Source organism: Camelus ferus, chromosome 26 (genome assembly GCF_009834535.1).
Source record: "Camelus ferus isolate YT-003-E chromosome 26, BCGSAC_Cfer_1.0, whole genome shotgun sequence".
Lineage (NCBI taxonomy): Eukaryota > Metazoa > Chordata > Mammalia > Artiodactyla > Camelidae > Camelus > Camelus ferus.
In genome coordinates, this window is record NC_045721.1 from 26948041 (window position 1) to 26967238 (window position 19198).

At 56.0% G+C, this 19198-nt stretch overlaps 1 protein-coding gene across 1 annotated transcript in view; it reads right to left on the bottom strand.

Annotated features, from left to right (window-relative positions):
* The window catches only part of DLGAP2 (DLG associated protein 2), a 391532-nt gene that overhangs the window by 42236 nt on the left and 330098 nt on the right, over positions 1–19198 (bottom strand). The window contains exons 4-5 of the mRNA XM_032468359.1: positions 17305–18374; positions 11166–11362 (exon numbers count right to left, since the gene is read on the bottom strand). Of these exons, the coding sequence (XP_032324250.1) occupies positions 11166–11362; positions 17305–18374 (1267 nt within the window). The remainder of the gene's footprint in view (positions 1–11165; positions 11363–17304; positions 18375–19198) is intronic.

Consider the following 19198-nt stretch of genomic DNA (forward strand, 5'->3'; position numbering starts at 1 on the left):
AAATGGTGATTCCTACTGCAGACCCGGGTGCCAGGCACAGCGCAGACCTTCATGTGCAGACTTTCCGGTGGCGCAGACGTTCCTGAGAGGAAACCACAAAGAGCCTTCCAGAGTAACGCAAACACATGGTTTCTAGTTTTTTCCCCTTTGAGTGGTGCCCACGTCCGACAGTCACACGTGCACACGAGGCGGGAACCTGCTCCAGGAGCCGAGCGAGGAAGGAGGCGCGTCGGGAGGGCTCCTGGCTTCCAGCTCTCCCCTTCCCGCCTGCGAGCTGTGAGAGTCGGCGGCTGGACCGAGGCCACAGCCCTCTTCTGTGACTTCAGGTCATGGTGAAAACAAATCCACGTAACCAAACCCACACCTCACCAGGCCTCTGCGTTCAGCTGCCGGACCCGTGTAAACACACCCGAGCCCTGAGACAAAACACGCCGCCCCTGCGTTCCCGTCACCCGAGCAGCGAGGACGCTGGGCAGCGTGTATGAAGGACAAATAGGGGAAAACTTTTTTTTTTCTAACTCAGCGTGTTTGTTCCAGATGCAGAGGGCGTCCCTCTGTTTTCACACGTGGAGCTGACGGAACTGGCAGGAGCGTGGCGTCTTCCCTGCGCCACGTGGAGAACGGGGCCCAGCGTAACCCTCTCCGGGGAGACTGGACCCTTCCCGCCTCTGCAGAGGCTCCGAAGGCGGAACAGACACAGCGTCAGGCTCTTCCCTCGTCCTCTAAGGCCAGGAGGGCTCTTGGAAGAGGGGCCTCGCTTCCCGGAGATGAAACGCATCCCGGAGAGGAGGCGGCCGGCGTCCACAGGTGTTGGAGGAGCAGCTGCCAGGAGCCTGTGAGTTTTCTGGGGACGGACGGACAGACGGACAGACGGGGCCGCCCTCACAACCCTGGCGCCTCCTCCCACCACCTGTTCCTCTGCTCCTCACGTTTATTATTCTTATTTTTTAAATCTTAAAGTATTTTTTTTTTAGGGAGGTCCCGGGGATTGAACCCAGGGCCTCGTGCAAGCCAAGCACGCGCCCACCTCTGAGCTGTGCCCTCCTTTCTACGTTTATTCCTTTACTGACCAGCAGCCCCTGCAGGGAAGGGGCTCATTAAACCCTGCAGACTTTCTGGAGCAGGAACAGAGGCCCCGCGCCAGGAAGTCCTGGTGGTCCGGGGGCGGGGGGGTTTGGGGCCGTGGGAGGCAGTGGGGAAACCGACCTGGAGGACTTGGGCCCGACTGCAGGAAGGGCAGGTGAGAAAAGGGTGGTGGATGGGACGGTTTTGAACAATTTTCCGAATCTGTCAGAGAGGAGGGGATGCGGGGTAATTTGGAAAGGCTGTGAGTTTGCTGGGTGGTGAGGCGACCTGAATGTTCATTTGTAGAGAGCGAGGGCCAGTGCAGTGGCCAGCAGAGCCATCGGGGGACACATCGCAGCGCCCAGCGCAGCCTGGGCTGGCGCGGGCACGGCCGTGAAGGCGGCTGCGTTCAGGTCCCGGCTGAGCTCCCGGCTCATGTGTCACGTTGGACAAACTATGCCACTTCTGTGAGCACCTGCAAAACGCGGACGTCACAGGACTTAACTCACAGAGTCCGCGGATGTTAATTAAGAACATTCTACACAATGCGTGGAGGGTGGAGCCTGGCGCGCCGCGGGCATCTGGTTAATGTTAATAAGCATTGTAGTCGACTTGCCCGCAGAGGCCTGGACGGGGTCGGGGACCTGGCTCCCAGGTCAGTCTGAGGAGTTTGGTAGGACTTCTTGGGACACTCCTAGGGGAGCTGACGGGGGTCAGGGCTTCTCGGAGGGACCCCATTTTTCCACGTCAGATTCTGCCTGAACAAAACATTTCAAGTGTTTACTTTCTTTTTTTTTTTTTTTTTTGAAAAGAACAAACACTGGTGAAGTCGTCAGAAAGAACTTAATTTTTTTTCTAAAATAGAAATCATGGAACAGAAAAATTAACCCCATTACACCCCGTTAACTAACCGAGCCAGAGCTGCAGTGTGTGGGCTGCGCAGACCTCAGGCGCGGCCTCTGGACAGACGCCTCTCCTCCGCGGCTGCGCCCTCGGCCTCACCAGCCCTCTGCGTTGTCGTCATGCTCGCCCGCCGCAGCGCGAGCCGCGGAAGCCTCGCTCAGGTCACCTCCCGCTTGCTAAGGGCTGATGCCGTGGTGGTTGGTTACTCGTGTGTCTTCTTTTGTGGAGTGGCTTCCCTAACTTTTCCCCATTTTTTCCCATCAGTTTGTCTTCATAGTTTTATTTTGTGGGTGTTCTGTATATATTTTGCATGAAATCCTTTGTCAGATACACATTTCAAATATTTCCCTTCACTCTGCAGTCTGCCTTTTCATCTTCTTAGTCCTTTAACGAGCAGAAGTTCTACCTGTTGATGGCGAGAGCCTCTCTCCCGCACGCTGATTTATTCTGTCGATTTGCGTGGCCCTTAGTCCGAGAGGTTTCACCTCCCAGGGGATATGAGGCAACGCCTGGAGACGCTCCGTCGTCACAGTTGCTGTCACCTGGTGGGTAGAGGCCGGACATGCTGCTGAAAGTCGTGCACAGAGAGCCGTCAACTCAGAAGAGCCACCTGGCCCCAGACGCCAGCCGCACACAGGCTGAGAAGCCCTGGTCCCCCGACGCCACCCTCACTCTGTCTTAAGGACAGAGGGCCTCCCACCCGCAAGAACATAATCCGCTTTCCCCAGGCGAGGGCCCCTTGCACATCCACCAAGACAGACTATGTTCTGGGACATAAACCTTAAGAAATTTGAAAGAATAGAAATCATACACAATACGTTCTTGGACCATAATCAGTTAAACTAGAAATCAGCAACAGGAAGATTTCTGGAAAATCCCCAGGAATCTGAAAGTTAAACAGCAGGCTTCTAAACAAGCCGCGGTTCAAAGAGGAGGTCTCAAGGGAAATTGCAAAATGTCTTGTTCAGATAACCAGGGGGAGGGAGAAAAGCCAGAGTGAACCACGTCGTGTCAAATTACAGTCAGAGACATCGGTATGGATTCATGCTTAGCTTAACAGACGCGGACGGGAAGGTACGATGAACACCTGCACGTACGCCGGCTCTGCCCGCTGAGGAGCTGGCCGTGAGCACACCCGGTGCCCCACCCAGGATTCTGAATGCCGTTCTCCTAAAACGAAGCAGGGAGCCTTGCAGAGACGGCTGGGTCTGGGGCTGGGAAAATCAGATGGCGAGAGGCGTCCGACTTGGTTCTTCTTTGTCAAGGGTGTCCTGGCTCTCCTAAGGTCCTTTGCATCTTCACACACGTTTTGGAATCCTCCTGTCAGTTTCTCTAAAAACAGAGGTTGCTTTGAATTGCGTTGGTTTTGGCTGAGGTTGCGCTGAAACTACACCCTAACCTGGGGAGAACTAGCAGCCTGACCGTGCCGAGGCTCCATCACGGTGTCTCTCCATTTACGTCGCTCTCCTTTCATTCCTTGGAGCAGGGTCTTGGCCCTCGGTGCAGAGTCTACAGGTATGCGTGTACGTCTCAGGTGTGTGCAGTGAATCCCCAGACGTGTGCACCTCAGGCAGATTTCTGGCAGACAGGTGACTAGCACATGCGTGTTAACTGTTCTCCAGAACGTGCCGCCCCAGGATGTCTCATTTTCACGTTGTGTTGTGATGGTGCCTCTGTCATCTGCTTGGCTCACTGACACCTCGGGGCCTCGGGTGGTGGTGTCCGCTGCGAGAGGCGGAGACGGACACCTATTACAGGGCGACACGGTGGCGGTTTCCCTTCCAGACCCTCTTGGAGCGAGGGTATGGGCACATGACCGCCGCCCCTCAGATACGGTGCGTCTCCCCCAGACTCGGGGTGCAAGCTCAGGGCACAGAGGAGAATCCCACCAAGAGCAGCTGCAGCCGCCGCATCTGGCGTACAAGGTCGCGGGCAGAGCTCGGCCTGGGTGTCGCCCGCGAGGCGTGTGCCCAGCGTGGCTGGGATGGCGGGCTTCACCAAAGCAGGCAGATCTGAGGGGGGCTGTTCCCGGCTGCAGAGCCTTCACTCTGCCTGCTTCTGTCCCTGCTGGAGATTCTCAGAGACGCCCTTATTGTTTCATGCATTTTCTTTCTGCTTAGTTACAGAGCCTGTTTTTCGTGCTTATTTAAGCATCCAGAGCGAGTCTGCATTTGAGCCTCCCCGCCCCCTGTGTGACGACGCAGCCGTTTCCTGGATCCAGGTACTCGAAGTGGCAGCTGAAGCCACGCCCGGACTTACCGCAAACAGGGTCCCCGAGGTCCACCTGGTGCCACCGAAAGGCCCCTTGGGTCCATTTTCTTAAAAACACTGTTGATCTCAAGACCTTGCAAGTCACACATCACAGAGACTGGCTCAACACCGACGCGTGCGCCAGGACTTGCGGGCGCGCCTGCTGCAGGGGGTCTGCTGTTGACCCGCCGACATTCAGAGCGTTTGAGGTTTATTTTTCTGAAATTCAGTTTGCTGACATCTCTCCCTGTAATTTATTTTTCCAAAGAGACACGAGTGGAGGCCAGTGTGCGTGAGCTGCGACACAGAGGAAGCGGGGGCCCGGGGACCAGCCATCGGCCGGGACCAAGGCAGGGCTGCTCTAAAGGGACTTCCTTGGGGTGAAAACGCTCTCCCCAGGTGTGTTTACCCGGCAAGTGAGCCATTCACCTAACACACACTCACTGGGCGCCCAGAACAGGAATGAGATGGCTGAACCTCGCCCTTGCTCTCAGGAGCTTCCGGGGCAGCAGGCTGGAGTCTGTCTCTCGGACCTGCCCCGTCAGGTCCCCCGCCCAGAAGGCAGAGGGAGCGAGCATTCGGGACCTGGGGGGTCAGGATCACCTGGGCAGAGACGACGTCCGGCTGCGGCTCTCACCTGGGCATCGGGCCTTGGGGGCCACATTAAACGCAACATGCCCGAGGCTGGACTCAGCCACCCCCGACCTCTGCGCCTCCTTCCAGCCCCTCTGCCGCCCATGTCAGAGTCCTGGGCGGGGGCGTCTTCCGTCCCTGCTCCTTTTGTTCAGCACCATCCCCTATCAGGTCCACTTCCCGACCCATTTTCTCGGTCCCCCTGCCATTGCCAGCACAGTCTGCTCTCCCTCACCGGGATTTCCTGACAGACACATGACCGTGTCCCCCAGTCAGATCCATCTTCCTAAGACAGAAACCGTCTAGGCTACTGAACCCCTTCAGGGGTTCCCCAAGACCTTCAGGAGCAATTTTAGGGCATTTATTAGCCTAACAAACGAGGCGACTGGAACACGAAGCTGCAGTAAAAATCACCACTAACACCCACCTGATCAGCCCCAGTGACCACTTCCTGACGAGCAGTTCAGGGCGTCAGACACCACTGAGCACCTGCTCTGCGTCAGGATAGCTCAGCCACGGTCTCTGCTCTCGAGGGACCTGGAGCAAAGTCTGGCCAGTGAGACAAACAGAAAACTGGATCGGTTCCCCGTCAGGTGGTGTGTGCAGAGAAGACATTCTGTTCCACGCTGCCACCGCTGCCTTTGTTCCAGAATTTCTCCCGTTAGCGCTTGAAATTAAATATCACTGCGGCAGTTAAATACGCGTTTCCATTCTCCTCACTCCATTGTATTTTCTGACTGCTGATTTTATAGGTTAAATATTTGATTATCTACCACCCTGTAAAATGCGAGGTACATGCTGCTTAAGAAGAAAGAGTTCTTTCGCCGTTGCAATGTTTAATGATAAATGCTGAATTTAGTGACTATTTGAATACGCCACCATATACATATAAGACCCTACAGGCAGTAAGATCGAGCATCCTATTGTGATTGGAGAGAATCACTAAATGCGCATCCATCTGAAATGAAAAGAGCAGTGTAACCCGTCATGGAAGCGATCCGACGTGGTGCCCCAGTCAGCTGACAATGTCTGGGGGACTGCACGGCAGTTATTGGGGTAATAAAAAGAAATGAGTGTTCACTGCCATTCGAGGGAGCCGTAATTTAATCCGGAACTAGAGACAAACACAGAAGATGAAGAAGAACGAGGGCACCAAATGTGCAGGAAGATGGCTAATGGGAACCTCTCAGTACGGGGACATCCCGGGAGTCAGAAGTCACCGGTAGCAGACGGGGGCAGCCCTGGGAGGGGAGACTGTGCTGGAAAAGCCCTGGGCTCTCTGGACCAGGGATGCTGAAGGCCCCTGCCCCCCCCGTGCACGTCGTGGTGCTAGAGCTGGAGGCGATTCTCGGGACCAGTAATGCTCAGCGCCCACTCCTTTCACTCCATCAAGGAAGAGGGGTTCCCTGGTGACAGCTTGGGGACGTGTCTCTGCAAGTCTTCTTTTACTACATCTCACGTAAAATGACCTTGGAGACACAACACGTGGGCATACTCCCGGGAATAAGTTTCACTTTATGGCTTTAGAACACACATAAAACCATACTTCCACTTGTAGCAGAGAAGTGTAATAAAGTCACCGAGCATAAAGGTATTACTCTGGTAACTTTGCAACACAAGGATTGTTTGCTTTAAATGCAGTGTTATTACTGGGAAAACAGCACTTACCGGTTACGAGGGGGCTTAGAAGACAGAGAAGCCGATTTTCAGTATCTTTTAACACTAATATACGCTTTTGGAAAATTTTTAGGAAATATTTGAAAAAAGGTAAAACTCAGCTGCAACTCCACCACCCAGAGATGACCATTCCTAACACGTTGGTGCTTCCGTGTATTAGTTTTCCACTGCTGTGTGTGGCGGTTAATCTTATGCATCAACTTGGCGAGAATGCGGGACCCAGATACCTGCTCAAGTAGTAGTCTAGACAGTACTGTGAAGGGGTTTTTTTGAAGATGTGATTAACATTTAAACTGGTAGACTGAGTAAGTAGACTGCCCTCAGGATGCGGGTGGGCCTTGCCCAACCAGTTGAAGGTCTTAAGAGAAAAGATCAACCTCCTTGAGGAAGAGGAGGCGTCCAGACGCCTTCAACTTGAGCTGCAGCAGCATCTCCCCTGGGCCATCAGCCTGCCAGTCTGCCCTCCACAGGCATGGGAGCCAGCTCCTCACAGGCCCCGTGTCTCAGGAGAACCCTGACTAACGCCACGTTACCATGAACTCAGTGGCTGAGCGCAGCCCTCCTGTGCTAGGTCACGTTAGAACCGTAGGTCACAGTCTGGCGCGGTGGGACCGGTTCTCTGGCCGCGGCCCCACACACGGACAGCAAGGCGCCAGCCAGACTGAGTTCTCTTTGGAGGCTCTGGGAAGAAATAACGTAAGTATTTTTCATACATACATATTGATACATTTCACAGTAAACGAGATTTAAACAACATTTATCCTAATAAAGTGGTTATTGCAAAAGCAATTCAGGTCATCAAACCCTTATTTTTTTAACTGTGAAAAAGAATTCTGTCATTTTCAGTTGACTGGTTTTTGGTGCCTCGTTAATATCCTGGCAATCTGTATGCTCATTTTTTTTAATTCTTACATTTTTTATTTCTATTTTCTATTTTTGGTACATTTATTTATTTATTAATGTTGTCTTATTTATATACTTAGTTCATAACACACACTTATTTCTTGGATGACTAAGCATGTGAATTCATACGTGAAGCATCGTTTACCAAGGAAGACGGCGGTTTCAGGAGAAGAAATCATTTTACTGCATTTGGGAGAACCGCACACAAGGCACTTAGAACAGCCACTGCCGGGCTTGGTGTTATGTGACTTCGCCCTCAGATTTTACGGCCTCTTCTCTCTGAACTCTTTACTCAGCGCGGTCCCCGGGAACACAGCAGACGAGGGCAGCCGGGGAGAAGTGCAGCCCCCTTTCAGCCCCAGGCCAGCGTCTGCTTCTCACCCCAAAGGGACTGCGTGCACTGTCACCGCCCTCTGTCCTCAGTTTCGCCAGGTGGGGCCCAGCTGCTGGCCGTCCGTGTCCCTCGCCGCCTGCACAGCTCCGGGGACCGGACGGAGACGCGCGTGGGCTGTCACAGCGCGGACGCGGGCCCTCGGAGCCCCGCACGGCCCCAGGAGTCCGTCTGGCACCGCGCTGTTTAACAGCCACACTCGAAGGACTTCCTGTAATTTTTCTCACGGTACCAGGTCTGCTGACAATGCTTTTCTCAACTTCTGTTTTTGTGAAAAGGTCTCTATTTCATTTTCATTTTTGAACGGTACTTCCTCTAAGTCTAGAATTCTGGGTGAATCAGCTTCTCTTCTCATACTTTAAGCATCTCCCTTCGTTGTTTCTGGCTTGGAGAGTTCATGCTGAGAAGCTGAAACTGTCTGTTCCTCTGTAGGTAGCGTCTTGTTCGGTAAGAGTCCCCTTTACCCTTGGCTTCTGGTGGCGGGAACGTGATGGGGAGACGGGGTGAGGCCTTTTGTTTGTTTCGTCGTTTGGGTGTTCATCTTTCTCGAGAGTTCCGCGCTCTTCAGTCTCTGACTTAACGTCTCATGACGTTCAGGAATTCTTGGACGTTACGTCTTCTGACGTCTCTTCCCTCCGGGGCTCCTCCGTGCTGGACAGCTTGACGCCTCCCCGCAGCTCTTAAACGCGCTCCTCTGCTTCTCGCGCCCTACGTTTTCTCCTTCGCGTTTCAGTGCGGTGGTGTCCGTGCACCTGCCTTCGAGTTCACTGCTTACCGCTCAGTCACGTCTACCGACGAGCCGGTCAGCAAAGCTCGTCGTTCCTACACGTGACCTTCCTTTACAGCACTTCTCGCTGCCCCCGTCCTGTAATTTTCCTGTCTGTGGAGTCCACGCGTCCCCTTAGACCCTTTACTGCAATAATCTGTTATTTCAAAGTTTTCTTGGCAGTCCTGTCGCCAGTGTCACCTGTCCATCCCGTGGCCGCTCTGTCTCCTGAGAGTGGCTTTACCGTCTTTCACTGTGTCTTCGAAGTCCTGGTATTTCTGAGTAGACGGCACGTTTGCACAAACGAAGGTCGGCATGATATATAAAAGGCACATACTGAGACGTCCTGGGCCTTCCCTGCTGCGCCTTCCTCCTCCTCACTCCTTAGAGGTAAGCATGTTTTATTAGTTTCTTACTTATTCTCGTGGTTTCACTACGTCATAGAAACGGACAAGAGCTGTTGTCTTATTTTCCCATTATGTGAAAGGCGGCACGTTATTTAGTAACGCTCTGCACTTGGCTGTTGAACGCGCTCTGATCGCTCCGTGTCGGCACACAGAAGTCTTCCCCATTTCTCACAGCCGCCTAACGTTCTACCATGTTCCATTAGTAACATTCTACTGTTTGAACACGTGTATATCTGCTATTCAGTCAGGACTGTAATGGTGAACTTGGGGTTATTTTCAGCTTTTGCTATTCCTGGCCACGTTGCCACGAATAACATGTTACTACTTACAGGTGCAGGTCTGTCCAGGGGACACGTTGTTCAAAGTGTGGTCCAGCAGCCCTGCCTCTCCATCGCTCCCTTGGGTTTTGGGGGAACTTTTACTGTATTGGGTAACGAAGTGGGTCTTACAAATGCAGACTCCTAACCTGTCCTCTGAGCACTGTCAGCGTGGGCGCCTGGTACGAGGCCGCGGGCCAGCCCCTGAGACGAGGAGAGGGACGGGCTGCAGGTGCTGAGGAGGGAGGGGACTGAAGTGCCCGAGGGAGGGGACTGAAGTGCCCGGGGGAGAGGTCAGGCGTGGGGACAGGACGTGCGAGCGCGGGCCAGGGGGTCCGCAGGCCAGGAGGGGTACCTCGTCAACAGGAAAGTAAAGTGCATAATCCTTAAGGAGGCCTGATGCCTGCTCGCGGTCACTACACTGCTTGCTTTTTTTTTTTTCTTTCTCATGGTTTTCTTTTAATGTGCAAGATCACGAAATGAATGACACACTTTTAACACGAGAAGTTATGTTGGCAGCCCCCTACCCAGGGGTTCAAACCCCACGGCCTGCTCAGCACAGCTGGCGCCCAGGGAGGGTTTCAGGGACCCCACGTTCTCAGGTGTTCCCCAGCCCCCCCACATCAAGGCGGGGAGACTGAGGTCTGGTGCAGCCCTTGATGCGGGGGGCAGGGTCAGTGATGCCTCTGGCTCCCCCCAGCACAACTTCCCAGTGAGAACCTCTTCCAAGCCTGGGTTTCTCTGTGACCCGTGCCTCCCTCCCCCAGTTCCCTCTGTGAGCTCCAAAGGGCGAGGCTCTGGCTGGGCTCCCGGCCACGCCCTCACAACCCCCTCCACCGACCATCTTCTCCGTGAGGCAGGGCCTCAGCGGACAAATGAGAGAGGCGGCAGACGGCACTGACAGTCACCCCTTCCTGCCTGGCGTCCCCAACGCAACTGCTGTGGCACTTAAGGGAGGCAGGCCACAAAGGTGTGGTTCACGTCTGCAGGGTTTTAGTTCCCATCCTGCAAGGAGACTAACAGGTCGGGGGATTTACTGGGAGAAGAAATCACACCTGGTTCCACGTGCTGCCGTGTGCATGGCGGGGGTGGGGGTGGACCGACACCAAGGTAACACCCCGGTCACAGCCTCATCCTCTGTCCAGGCTGCAGCCGCTCTGGACACAGCACCGGCAAATCTCCTCAGACCTTCCCACGGGATGACAGACAGCTCGCGGTGGGAAAAGCAGGCAGTTTTTGCATTTATATCCAGACTTAGCCAATCGGGCCAGATACACACAGCACGGTGACAGTTAAGGGTCAGTCGTATGTTCACAGTTCACAGAGGAGTAATCGAGTTCCTCGTTTCCCTGGTTTGTATTTTGTGAAACAAGTTGCACACGTGGACTGTGTATTTCTGGACAAACATACAAAGCGTGTGCTGTTCTAGCTGTGAAGTGGACCCATGTCCTGCCCCTCCCCTGCGGACGGCGTGCGGCCTCCACAGGCACGTGTAACGTTACAGTAAACAAGAAATACTCTGCTGTGATTTTCGCTCACTCACACTCACTCACACTCGCTCATACTCACACACTCACTCACACTCACACAGACGTGCCCCTGGTCAACAACCGGGGTGCTCTGAGGAGGCGCCGGTGCGCCACCGGCAAGGAGAGCTGCTTTAAAATTAATACTTGACACAGACATGGCCCAGGTGTACCTCCGTAATTACTCTGCAGTAACAGCGCAGAGTCTGATTGTTTTATGTGCAGTCTAACATTTTCAACCCAGGACTTTTTAGGGACAGCTGGCAGTGGTCAGCCGTGCGGAGAGGACACTGGGGCCGGGGTGGGGGGCAGCGTGCTGGGGCTTACGTTTGGAGGTCTCCCAGCGGCCTCTGTCCGAGGGGCTGGAGCAGGGGCCCTGGGGGGGGCGTCTTGGGGCTGGAGTCCGACTCCCCGCTCTCCTCATCGCCCATGGCTTTGATGTAGCTCCCGCTCCGCATCCTCCGGCAGGGGATCTCGTCGTCTCGGCCCCCCGTGGGGCACCCGCCCCACTCGTCCTGAGGCACCTAGGAGAGAGCAGACACGGTCAGCCTGGCGCCGACCCCGTGCCCGGGAGACTCAGCCCGGAAGGGCCCCTGGCGTCTCCTCTCGAGGCAGGTGAGGGCAGATGTCCTCAGAGCGCTGCGTGCGGGTCCCCAGGGACACCAGAGCCAGTTACTGCCTTTCCCCGCACTGTAACGGTGAGAGGGAGTCCGTGCCGGCAAAGCAGGACGGGGAGACATCCCACCTGCCGTCTCAGCACCTAGGAAGGAACACCAACATTCAGATTTATTTCCTTCTGGTACAAAAGTCACTGAAACTTGAGAAAACTGGAAAGAAAGAGGTCTCCGGCGTGTAGGAGGAGGAGGAGGAAAGAGAGGAGGAAGGAGAAGGAAAAACGGAAGGAGGGACGGAGGAGGGCCTGCCGCATGCCACGGGCTGCACCACCACATCGAGCCAGGGCCCGGCATCCCGGGGGAGGCGCGCTGGGCCAGCTTACCCCACAGAGCTGACCACTGCCCCCGTCCCGCGTCCCAGCAGACACCCACGGGGGACACCCCTCCGTGCTGCTGCATCAAGCTTCCGGCCTGAGTGCTGGCTAAGCCACAGACAGGATAAAGCCGGCCCATCTTTCGGTGTCCACCTCCCCTGACACACCCAAGTCACGGACCTTGTCTGATCCGGTGTCCCCACCACCCACCCCTGTTCTGCGCAGCTCAGCGTCCCGTCCCACACTACCCCGCCGTGCACGTTTACAAAAGCAAACCCACACCAGGCAGTGGTCTGCAGCGCGTGGAGGTCGCACAATTCCATGGACGCACCCACAACTCACGGGGTTCCGTGCGCCGGTCATGCTGGGGGAGGGGATCTCCCACATGCGCTTCACAGAGACAGAGGAGGAAGCGATGCCACATTCAGAGTCTCCCGGGGTGGGGCTCTTCCTGGTGCAAATACCGAGGGACTTCTGTACCCACATCAGTTCATCTGAAACCGGGTCCTGCCGTCCTCCCAGTTTCGATGTTGCCGATGAGCCGACTGCCACCATCCCCACCGGGGAATTGCAGCCTGGCTGGAAAGGCAGCATTCTCAGCTGAAACCCCTTTCCTCAGAACACGTGGTCAGACACCTCCCACGTTACAGCCCACGACGGGAAAGTCAGTTCTCAGCAATCAGAACAAATCGCCAGGATGGAGAACGATGTGGCACCATCTCACGCCAGGCGGGAACGGGGGCCCAGTCTTCATGGAAACGTGTCAGAACTTCCGTCTATCCATGCCCTCTGACCCGGCAATGTCGCTGCCATGAAGGTGTCTCCAGACAACAGGGCTCATGCCAGGGACTGTGAATTCTTCGCTTGGGTAAAGGGAGGAGACACTCTAATATCTGATCGGGGCGGTGTGAAATATTTACTACAACCGAATCACGGATCCGGCTCAGAAGACACACTTAGCCGTGGAAAGATGTCCACGTGGCGGGGTCAATATTTAGAGCAGAGTAGGCCCTCCGTGTTCTTACACTTTAAAGACAGGCGTGCCTGCATTTTGCAGAGAAACAGCCGGAAGGATGTGGAACCATCACTGGGAGACAGTGACTGTGGGCTTCCCAGTAGTTTTTTCTTTAAGCTTCTATTTTCTCAGTTTTCTACATGGACCATATATATTGCTATTGTAATTAAAAGTAAAATTTTTTTTAATTTAAGAAAATTCAGTCCTGAATGACAATATCTTTCAGCAGAGGAGACTGGCATAAAATACAGTAAATTATGGTTTAATTAGGACCAAAGAGGCAGGTGCAGAGGGGATGAGGGATGGAACCAAGCCATCCACAGAGAGGTGGAGACCTGGGAGGACTTCCTGGAGGTGAGGTCAGGGTTCTAACTAACTGGGACTTGACATGAAGGTGGAAGAAAGAGGCACCCAAAGGCACAGGCTCCAAGTGTCCCCGCTTAGTGGGGAGGAGTGGCTCAGCCACGGGGCGGGCGTTCTGGGGAGGGAGGCTGGAGGCTGGGCCGGGACAGATGGAGAGAACTCGTTCGCGATGAAAATGCGTTCCCGTTGGCAGCTTTAGGGAATTTTTGTGAATTAAAAACATGTTTCCATAAAAATAACAAAGTAAAGATTTTTTTTTTCCCCAGCAGCCTGTGAATTAGCTAACAAATGAGACCAGCTTGTATTTTTTGTTTCTGATTTAAGCAGCCAGTGTCGCAGCCGTTGACAGAAGAGGTTTCAACACCAGAGGAGGGAGAGCAGACCCAGGCGCAGGGCACGAAGGCCGCTTCCCTGCAGGCGCCTCAGGACCGTCGAGAGGACGAGGGGCGACGCTGGCACGCACTGTGCCTCAGTGAGTGACTGCTGGGCAAGCGCCCGTGTCAAACACCTGCGGCAGGAGACGTCCGGGGGGCCGACCTGGGGGAACGCAGGGGTGAACCTGCGCCCACAGGAGCCCTGACCTGCGGACCCCGTGTGGCCTCTGCTGCAGTGAGTGACAATTAATTACCCTAATTTCCTGTCTGCACAGAGTGCTGAGTGAGATCTGTAACTTCTGAAAAGCATTCCCCGGAGGTCGAGTTTAGCGTGCATTTTGGAATCTCCTGTTTCTGGCATCAAGCAGGCTTGAATGCGGCGTATTAGCCTATCAGGTGACAAGGGCCAGGGCTTGGTAACAATACTCTCTTTCAGGGGTGGAAATCAAGGAAAAACGCCCCAAACGCTGTGAGTCCCCACAGGGAATGTCTTCTCCGCTCACTCCATGACTTGCTTGCTTGTTTTAAATGCATGCCAGGTACACCCGCCTCTGGGGATATAACTGAGAGCAGTACGGCTGGGCTCTTCGGTTCCAGGTTTTCGAAAGGACAGCGGTTCCAAGCGGGGGCGCCCGCCGGGGCCACCCCGATCTCCATCTGGGGCAGCCGTGACTTCTGCACCCCCGGGGAGCGCGGCCCGCATCCCGGGACCAGAGATGCTCGCTCTCAGGAAAGCAGGAAGCAGTCCCGCCCCAAGAGCGCCTGGCGCGTGCCTGTCTGACGCTGCTGGCGGCTCTTCCGTCTGTCATGACCTGAGCCTGGGAGCTGACCCTTCTTTGCACGCTAACCAAAGCTTGCTGGGTTTTTGCCTTTTCTTCTGCATGGTTTTAATGAACAGTGACTTTTTCAGGTATGCAACTTACCATGTAAATCAAGGGAAAGAGAACTCGGTTCGGTGTGATGCTTCCCTGAGAACCGTTTACCGTTTCCAAAAACCCCTCAGGCTGGCGCATCCGCGGTGTGGCTGGTCATCAGGGCCCCTCCGGGCGTCTCAGTGAGGTCAGTCTTCGGCCAGAGACGAGCTTCCGATCACCCCCTTCAGTACATGTTTGTCGCGTGCCAAGACGCTTTTACGTTAAAACTCATGTTCTTGGATAAAAGTTACTCCCTTTTTTAGAAAAAGAAGACAGCTTATTTTTTTGCTTGAAGCAGAGCCAGTTTACAGTGTTGTGTTGGTGTCTGGCCTGCAGCACAGTGATTCAGGTTTATGTACACATGTTCCTTTTCATGTTCCTTCCCATTCCAGGCCATTGCAAGGGAGTGGATACAGCTCCCTGTGCTGCGCAGCGGGACCTCGCCGTTCATCTTCACCTGCCTTTAGTTTCTCTGTTTTATTAGAGTCCGGGCACATTATGTAATTAAGGGGGTTGGGGGGCCGGACCTCCCTGCAGAGGGAAGTCCGAGTGCCACGCACCGTCAGCCCTGTGCACGCACGGTGCAGCCCCCGGGTTTCCCCAGCCGCGGGCCACCCCGCCCAGCACAGGCGCGTCTGCTGCTGAGAAGGAGTCTGCCCGTGCGTGGACCCACGCAGCTCAAACCCGCGTCGCTCCAGGGTCAGCTGCATACTCAGAACATGCGTGTAGGTTGGTTACACAGGAATTTCATTTTAGAGCAGTCAAGGCGGCACTGTGAGGTATTTGTTACAAGCAGGAGCCTTGGCTGGTCAGTTTGGGAGCCACTGTTGTGGCAGGAAAGCTGTCGAGACAGTTGCGTGACGGGCCGGGGTTCGGAGAGCACGTGGTCAGGCGGTCAGCAAGCCTCGGGGGGCCTGGGAAGGTGTCTCGTAAAAAAGTCTTCCCAGCCGATCCCGCTCCCCGGGGAGGCAGGGGTGCTAGGCAGGGCGGCGGGGGCGGGGATGCAGCGGGGGTGGGAGGCGCGGTGGGGGTGGCGCTTGCTCCCCGGCCCAGGGGAGCACTGGCTTCTGACGAACCCAAGTCCAACTAGCGGCGAACCTCGTGCTCTGTGGACGACCCTGTGGCTCCCAGCCGGGGGCACTCCTTTCCCGGGGACAGCGGGCAACGTCTCCACAGTGGGGGTGCCGCTTACCGGCCGCTAGAGGCTCAAGACAGTCCCCACGGGAGACAGGCCCGGCCACGTGTCCTCCTGTCTCTGATTTCCTACCACAGACACTCCTCACCGTCCTTCGTCACACACAGGCCGCGCCATCTGTAACCGGTGAGCGTGGGTTACGTCCACCCACACGGCATCAGAGGGCTAGGCGATGCCGATGATTTTCAGAGTGCCTTTCTCACCCGCTGCTGAATCTGACCACAAAGTCTGATGTACATGAGATTAACGAGGCAGAAGGATTCACCAGACTCACAGCTGGCAAATACTCAGAACCCCACCATCACTCAGTGAGGAATTCGTTTCAGTGACATTCTGGACCGCCCGTCACAGGCACAAGCCACACCGGGAACCACAGACGAAGCACTGGAGGGGGTCCAGCTCGCCGTGTGCCGGTCTCTGTCCGCGGTGGGCCGTGTGGGTTTATTTCAACGTGTCCTGGATGGGAAGGAGGGTGGGGCGTGGGTGAGACAAGACGAGCCAGGAATGGATGGTTCCAGAAGCTGGGTGGCGGGTCTGGCTCCGAGGGACCCAGCACCACAGCTGGAGATCCACTCTGAAGTACTGAGGGGACACCGCGTTAGAGAGTTCCCAGGTACAAACAGAGAAAGACGAGAGAGGTCTGCTTCTCTAAGAATGAGTGCACGGGGCCCTGGACGCCCTCATCAGGTCCCTTTAGACGTGTCCAGGCAAAGCCGCCATGTTTATGTCTTACCAGAGCTCGCTCACTACAAGCAGGACTTGTCCCTTCCATTGCTATAAAAATAATATTTTATCCGACTACCAATTTGTCTCCTTGAATAAATCAGCCAGCAAAAGCAATTTGGTTAACATTTCCGTTTAAAACAGAACCACTGGGTTTTGGACAAGGTACCAGATGGCAGTCGGAGCTGCTAAAATGATCTGCAGCCACCTGATGCCTGGAAAGACTCCCGGTTGTCTATAGTCCCATTAATTGCCCGCCTGGTGACTCAGCCGGCACTCAGCACCGTTACCCGTTGCTCTGGGAAGATCTCTAACCCGGTGCGCAGCCCTCAGCAGCTGCTGTCGGGAGAGGCGAAGTGGCTGAACTGGAATCCGACTGCACATGTTCTAAAGGGAAACTTCAGACCTTCAGTCTTTGCTGACAGCACTGTTGCACTGACAGAAGTCAGGGCAGGAGCTCCTTAAAAGAGGTGGGTGCCTCTCGGGGCGCCCCCAGCACACTCAGCCACAGCGTGATGAGGCGCTGAGATGGGAAGGAAATTATACAAAACGGAGTTCCACGGTGCGCCTCCTCCAGCCACCCACCCACCGTGTTTAGTCTGTTTTTGCCTTTGGTGAATGTGTTTCATCCGCACCCCAGAGGAACAGGTGCATTCTCCACAACCATGCGCCTCGGTGTCCTGAAGGTTTAAAGATGCTCCTGTCAGGGAAGCCAGCGAATCCCCTCTGGCCAAACCCGCCACTCTCCAACGAGAAAAAGGACGCGGGCTGAGGCACTGCACAGTTGCTGCCAAGCCCTCGGCCTTCAAGGCGCAAAGGCGGCTGCGGGCTAGAGGAGGGGGCTCCCCCAGGCCCCCGCCCGCCCGCCCGCCCGCCGCTGCCGGGAGACCTTACCTGCAGGTAGTGGCAGGGCCGCAGCGGCGGCTTGGTCTCCGGGCGCACCAGCGGCTTGTCCAGGTGCAGCGAGCTCTTGCGGTAGGCCTCCTTGGCCTGGCTCACCGTCAGGGTGGACCAGGAGCTCCGCTTCATGTACCTGGTGTCCGGCGTCATGGCCACGCCCTCGCAGGCCGAGCACTTGACGTCGCTGTTGCTCTTGGAGGTGCGCAGCGACAGGTCCCCGAAGGGGCCCGGGAGCGCATCGGGGTAGCAGCGGGCGAGGGGGCCCACGTGCTGCCTGCCGATGGCGCCGGGCGCCCGGTAGGCGCCGTCGCCATCCAGGCTGTCGTCCGAGCCCCACCGGCTGCTCAGCCCCGACCTGAGCCTGGGCTCCGGCCGGCGCTCCCTGCTCTTGCTCCGCTTGCCGTGCCTGGCGTGCTGGCCGTGGTGCTGGTCGTCCGGCCGGCCGTCCCCCTTGGTCCCGTTCACGCTGCTCTTGGCCGAGCCCTCCAGAGAGTGGGACTTGGTGAAGAGCTTCTGCACGGAGTGGACGAGGTGCCGGATGCGCCCCGGGCTCTCGCCGCGCGGCTCGGCGCCCGCGGACGTCCGCTGGTACTGCAGCGTGTGGAACCCGTCCCGGTGCAGCGGGAGCTGCTTCTCGAACTGGTCCAGGAGGTTGGCCGGGATCCGGTTGATCTTGGCGCTGACGTGGGACGCAGCGCAGTCATCCCGGGGGTCGTAGTGGGAGCTGTAGTGCATCCGGGGAAAGGTGCTGCTGGACACGTGGTCGCCCAGAGCCACGGGCATCACCACGCAGTCCGAGTGGACGGAGGCCCGGGGGGAGCAGCGGTGGTGGTCCACGGGGCAGCTCTCTGCCGGGCGGAGCAGGTAGGGCTGCCGCCCCTCCTGCCCGTGGTGGAGGTGGCCGTGGCCGAGCTCGCAGTCCTCGGGGGGCGCCAAGCCCCACGTGTGGCCGGAGCACAGCTGCGGCGGGTTCCGACTTCCGGGTAGCCCTTTCATAGTCCTGGGCGCAGGCGAGCGCCTCTCCTCATCGAAGTGCAGAGTCGGGGACCATGAGCACTGCTGGTCTGCGGAGAGAGCACAGAAACGCCAAGTGAGGCTTGTGCGAAAGCGGGCGGGCGGCCGCCCGTGTGGAGAGGTGAGCCACCTGAGACCCCGCCCCTCCACACGTGGGCCGCTTTCATCTCAGACCAGTGGCCACTCCTGGTCTGAGCATTCATTTGTGAACAATCGTTTTTTAAAAGAGCACCACATTGATGGCTCCAAAGTACGAGAATGTTAAAAACTCTGATGCTCCCAGGTGTGGTTCTAGCAACCACAAGTATTTAATGTCCAGCAGATTCACCAGGTACCCTGACAGCAAGATTTTGAAGTATTAAACAACGAACAATCTGCGGGGAAAAACGAGTTACGTTTCAACTAGAAGTGAGCATTGTGGTTCAGTTTAAGAAGCTAAAAGTCACCACCTGCTGTTTAATCAGTAATACCGCCTGGCAGGCTGCTGCGTGTCAAGCTGAGCTGTTGGCCACGAACTGTCAATGCCATGTTCTCCCCAAGCAGGTCAGGAGCGGAGGTGGCCACTGCTTCTCAAGGCCACTGTCTGTATCAACACGAGGACTAAACCAGGCTGTCCTGACATCCTATTTCAGAGTTTTGATTTCCATCTGTAAGGTTCTACTCAGAAGAAACAGGATAAGAAAGCTTATTTTGTAAGCTGCAGCGTCACACACAGACCCTCAGATTGCAGGTGCCAGCTCGGGGAGGGTGCTGGCTTTGCTGCTGCTGGATGCGGACCCCAGCTGCGCTTCCTGGTAGGAAGGCGGCCGAGTCCAGTGGCTGGAACGGTGGCCTCCGGACATTGACTAGTTAGGGTTAGGGTCCCAGTGCTGCC